The sequence below is a fragment of the Anolis carolinensis genome, chromosome 5 (genome assembly GCF_035594765.1).
Source record: "Anolis carolinensis isolate JA03-04 chromosome 5, rAnoCar3.1.pri, whole genome shotgun sequence".
NCBI classification, from domain to species: Eukaryota; Metazoa; Chordata; class Lepidosauria; order Squamata; family Dactyloidae; genus Anolis; species Anolis carolinensis.
The window spans coordinates 139,079,953-139,085,952 of NC_085845.1; the positions used below are offsets into that span (position 1 = coordinate 139,079,953).

General features: G+C 38.8%; 1 protein-coding gene across 4 annotated transcripts in view; it reads left to right on the forward strand.

The window, feature by feature from the left end:
* The window catches only part of cttnbp2 (cortactin binding protein 2), a 121,856-nt gene extending 118,423 nt beyond the window's left edge, over nucleotides 1–3,433 (forward strand). For 3 of the 4 annotated variants that reach the window (XM_062982395.1, XM_062982396.1, XM_062982398.1), the window contains one exon: nucleotides 1,480–3,433. In XM_062982395.1, the coding sequence (XP_062838465.1) occupies nucleotides 1,480–1,737 (258 nt within the window). In that variant the 3' untranslated portion in view covers nucleotides 1,738–3,433. The remainder of the gene's footprint in view (nucleotides 1–1,479) is intronic. The other variant, XR_010006687.1, reaches the window with a different exon arrangement.
* The last annotated feature ends 2,567 nt before the right edge of the window (nucleotides 3,434–6,000 follow it).

A 6,000-nucleotide genomic window follows, 5' to 3' on the forward strand; every position in this document is an offset into this window, starting at 1 on the left:
AGTACTTTGAGATAGTGCTTGTTGAGTTTTGATAACCCTTGTATGCTATGCATTCCTACAAGAAGCATGCTTGGTTTCAACTTCACTTGCATGTTCATGCCAGGTTCATACTTTCACACATTTAGGAGTGGTCAAGAAATTATGACTGGATATCTATTCAGTACACTACTGTGTTCCATTTTACTTTGTTAATATTATTTATTTGTATTCTTATTTAATATGGCTATATAGCCTCTGCTTTTTTTTCTTTTTTCTGTTGCCAGCAATAAGAAATATTTAGTTGAACTACATGTAGGGGACAAGAAAGGGATTTGATATAGCACTTCCATATTATGTGTTCTTTATAACATATGGTCTTATTCACATTTTACTAGGAGTAATTATGTTCTAGGATTGCCCCATGTAAGCCGCCCCAAGTCCCTTCGGGGAGAATAAAGTTATTATTATTATTATTTCTTAAAATAACACTGAACACAGTGTCACTTATTTCCCAACTTACTTAGGCAATCCCTCATAGTTCGAGGATGATGGTCTTCCATCTGTGGGGTCCTGTGGGTGGGTTCTTAGGTGGCTGAAGAGACCTATTCTTGATCTGCATGTTCTACCGCAGTGAGGACATCGGTTTCCAGGTGGAAGGCAGTCCCGGTCAGGGTTGGCTTGACGGGCCTTCCTCTTGGCACGTTTCTCCCTTAAGGCCTCCATTCGTGCCTCTTCGAATTCCACACCATTACTGGTCACAGCTGACCTCCAATTAGAGTGCTCAAGGGCCAGGGCTTCCCAGTTCTCAGTGTCTATGCCACAGATTTTAAGGTTGGCTTTAAGCCCATCTTTAAATCTCTTTTCCTGCCCACCAACATTACGTTTCCCATTCTTGAGTTCGGAGTAGAGTAGCTGCTTTGGTTGACGGTGATCGGGCATTTGGACAACGTGACCAGTCCAGCGGAGTTGATGGCATAGGAGCATTGCTTCGATGCTGGTGTTCTTTGCTTCCTCAAGCATGCTGACATTTGTCCACCTGTCTTCCTGAGAGATTTGCAGGATTTTTCTGAGGCAACGCTGATGGAAACGCTCTAGGAGTTGAGTGTGACGTCTGTAGACCATCCACGTTTCGCAGGTGTAGAGCAGGGTTGGGAGGACAATGGCTTTATAAACAAGCACCTTGGTATCTCTACGGATATCTCGATCATCAAACACCCTCTGCTTCATTCGGAAAAATGCTGCACTTCCTATCAAACATGCCTTGAATTACCTTACTCAGTTTCAAAAAGAAGCAAACTCTGAAACCCAGAGAGAGCAGACTGCAACACGGGACTTCCCATTATCTGTTAGACTCTAAAATGTTCCTTTTAACTCAACACATCTGTTACAGCTTGCAACAAAAGCTTTGTGCAAGTTCAGAGGTATTGATCCCACAGTGTTGCTTCTTGCGTCTATCGCTAGTAAATGTATTTATGCTGTAAAATGTTACTGTGTTTACAGGATGGGAATCCTGGGATCTGTCTTCGCAGCAGCAGTCAAACCGTGGAATACAGCAACAGTAAACCAAAAACTGAGTCTGTAAAGAGTGGTGTTGCAAGAGCGAAATCGTTTCTTCCTGTGCCCAAAAACAAAGTCAGCCAGTCTTCTCAGAACACTAAACGAAGCAGCAGCAATACAAGGCAAATAGAGGCAGTCAATGACTCAAAAGAAGAAATTTGGAACATGCACAAAAAAATACAGCTTGAGAAATATGAATAAAATATACCCATCTACCTTTCTTATCCCCCATCCCTACCCTGGTCTTTGCATAATCCATTATCCAGAAAGTCACACTCATTCCCAAATGTAAATAGTTTTTAAATGGCTTTCTCAGTTATAATGTATCTATGGGACCACAGTTTAATTTCTATGTAAATAAACTGTTTATAATGAAAATATTAGATTATATTGACCTCTAAGAGTGGAAGGGGATATCTTCATAAATGATTTTCTAATTTGAAAAAAATGTTTTATTGTTTAATTATATTCAGGGGTATCACTACAGAAACTGTGTGTGCACATGCACACTTGTGTAAATAAATATTAAATATCTTGGACTTTAGTCAGGGGTACCTGTGTACAAAAGAGCTGGTATTACATATGGTGCATCCGTGGAGACATATTTGCTCTATTGAGGTAAGAAGCAGATAGCCAGTTTGGAAAGCTGTCTGTACCATATTGCCGATATGACCATTTCAATATTTGCATCACCTTATATACTCTAGAGACTAATCTAATGTGGGATTCCCATATGGCAGGATCTTCTGTCAGTTCCTGCATGTGGAAAATAAAGCAGTGAATCTGCTTTTATTTCCTGTGCACCATGAAACCTTGCAAGGTGTTGCTCATGTGAAAATTATATTCTCTGTGTGTGATATCCTTGCTACCAGCAGAACAGGATCTCTGGATCGGGACATTAAATGTTCTATAGTTAGTTACATGCTGAGTTTCCTGTGTTATATTTCATATATTAGGTTGCACAGTTCTGTACAGTACTGGCTTAAAAGCTAAACTACATGCCTTTCCAAGGCAAACATATATATTGTATATATATACATATATATAGTCTATGTTCACTTTCTGAAAAGTGAATGGAATGTGGCAATAACGGGGAAAATTGGGAATATCTGCCCAGTTACTTTCAGTTATGAACTGTATTAAATATTTCCATTGCCCATATTATTGGGTAGTTTGGTTTATTTCTTCTCTTTTGTTGCTTCAGTTTTGCATTCCAGTTTAGGTATGAGTTAATGATTTGTGCAGAGTATCTTTTTCTGTTTTTTTTTTTAAAGGAAACAAACTCCAGAGCCATCATAATAAGCAATCTGTGGTTATTTGCTTGATAGCATTTTTGGTGAGGTTACATGATAAAGAACATCTCTAATTACATAAATTATTGTATATACTATAGAAACTTCCCCCCACTTCTCTCACACACACATACACACATGTTGCTTTACACTGAAATATTGTTAGGATTATTATACTATAGTTATCAGCCAAAAAGGAGTAGCAATAACCTGTGGGGACAGAGAGACCCATACAATACACTTATTGGCCTCATCGGTCTGCTATAACCTTTTAATAGTACTCGTATGGGGAAAAGAGAGGGGGTTCCTCTTCCTTGTTTTTTTCCTTAATAAAAAAATTCTACCAATTCAGTATTCATGTTGGACACAGCTGATATGGATGTCCGTCATACCTTCTGTTACGGAACTGTGACACCTTTATAACATAGACACAGATTCCTTAAGAAAGGGCTCTATGCCCATCTGGTTGAGCATTTTGCTACAACAGTCCTATTCAAACCAACATCTTTGTGAGGAAGTTTGTAAGAATAAAGACAGCATTTGCATTACATGTTCTCTTGGAATTTCACCTTTCATGCCAATAATAAAACCCTTTTGTACTGAAACTGTGTTCACTTCTGTCCTGTGTCTATATACTTTATATTCACCTTTATTTGTCTGTTTTGTATGTCTGTGTGTTGCATAATCCAGAACATGGGTTTCAGTTCACTGCCTGTCACTATTCCTTAGTTTTAACTCGAAGGACCACACATGGCAGCGGATAAGTTGCAACGTGGTAGAGGCTGACATTCCTTCATTTTCTACTCTCACTGCCAACCCATTCAAACACAGAGACACATACTCTTTACTTGTTTATACATACTAAAAAATCAAGGCTCATTTGCACCCTGATCCTTCTTTTCCGCCACCACAACTGCTGGTGTGTACTCATCTGTCTTTCAAGCTGGGCAGATTCAAGCTGATTTACTAAAATTCACACACCCTTTTGAAATGATATTCTTGTAAGACTTCTCTCCACAAGCTTAGGCAGTGTATTGATTTACAAGGGGCACCTATGGTGTTTGTCTCAAGAAGGTGCTGCATAGACTTTCCAAATTGTAATATAGAATTCATTCCCACAGCATGGTTACATTAGATCCCCAACACATAGTGGCGAAGACGGATTGCTGGATAAGAAAAATAGTGGGAAATTGGCATAATTTTCTATTTTTTCATAAATCCCTGACCACTTGGGGTTTTAAATACCATTTGACCCAATTTCGGAGCTACTTGGTAGCTCCTGTTCTAGGAGAATGGAGTATGTGGAGTTTAAACTTGTCGGGATGCATCCTTCTCCTTTTCTCATTTCACATTATATCTCTTAAATCAAAAAGCTTCACGCTAGATCTGTCCTTTTATTGACCTGCCATCCATCCTGGGATCCTTCAGCAATGCAGAATGGAATACAAATGCTATGAAATAGATAAATCCACCTTTGAATATGACGGCTCCACAGAGTCCTCATGTCTAACAGCAACTGATAAACACATTATTCCTGAATCTATAGACATGCTTTCAAGGCTGCTGCATGTAGTCATTGTGATTTTATCTTGTGCTATACAGAACCACTGATTAATTTTTCACCAGCACATCTGTTCATTCCCATTCACACGGGTGTCAATAATCACATAATAATCTCGCTGCCAATGAATTCTATAATGTCAATTCATCACAAGTATGTTCTGGGCTGTAGAAGGCATGCTGACAATACTTTGTTTTTCTATACGTTTAAAAACTCTTTAATAATACTTTCCGCAAGTTTACCTAGTAGAAATGTTAAGATTACTTGCTTGTAAATTTCCAGCTCATTTTAATTTGGGAGTGGAATTATACAGCCCTTTAGTTATGGATATACTAAAAATCCCAACATTCTTAGCAGAATAACAAATGGTGAGAAAAACCAGAAGCTACAGTATAGCAATGTCTAGGGTTGCATGGGCAGCCCCCGGTGGCACAGCGGGTTAAACCGCTGAGCTGTTGAACTTGCTGACTGAAAGGTTGGTGGTACGAATCCGGAGAGCAAGGTGAGCTCCCACTGTTAGCCCCAGCTTCTGCCAACCTAGCAGTTCGAAAACATGCAAATATGGGTAGATCAATAGGTACTGCTCCGGTGGGAAGGTAACAGCACTCCATGCAGTCATGCTGTCCACATGATCTTGGAGGTGTCTATAGACAATGGCAGCTTTTCGGCTTAGAAATGGAGATGAGCACCAACCCCCAGAGTCGGACACAACTAGACTTAATGTCAAGAGAAAACCTTTACCTTTACCTAGGGTTACATGATTCTTACCCTGCTTTAAGGAATTCAACTTTAGGTTGATGGCTTTGTGTGAAAGCTGGTTTTAGATTTCAAAATCAATAATTTGAGTCCTTTGGGAACCTTTTGGTGGATGCCATCTCACTTGAGGGTTTTTAATTTGTAAATAATCCCTAAAGTATTTGCCTGATTCAGTTCAAACATGATGCTGTAACCTCTGCAGTGGAAACAGGTGCAAAGAATCATCCACCTTCTTCCAATCTGTTTTCTTTGAGGATGTGTGAAACTCCTTTGTCATTAAGATTTTCAAATCTTCTGATATATGTTTAAAGAAAACTATATTTTCATTTAATCGGTTTAATTAATTATTTTCACCTTCCTTATTACCAGCTCAATACACATGTGTGTTCTTTCTCATCTGGAAAAGACACATTTTTCTGAAAGCCTTGCCTTTAATCGCTGCCTTGGCTATACTTGTTGACATCCTCTTTCATTTCTTTATGCCTTTGTAAATCTGGGACATACAATTCCAGCCATATTTCTATTATTATCTCGAATAGCCTTGACTAGCCCTTTCAGTTTCCTTGTAACCAAGCCATTTATTGTTGAGACTTTCTTTTTTTAAACTCGCATGTGGTCTTGCTTCTTGCAACATTTTCTTCTTGTTGCTTTAAGCCTCTTCTAGAGGACAGATGAGAGAACCAGCTGTGAACTATCTGTATTTAAGCCAAATTAGTATGATCATTGTAGTTTAAAGAGCTAGGTAGTTTTTGGGGGGTGGGGAGTTCAAGGGCACTAAACCAACTTATTTTAATATTATCCCTTATCTGTCTGTCTATTTATCTATATCTATACACATAATAAAAGTGAAAATCT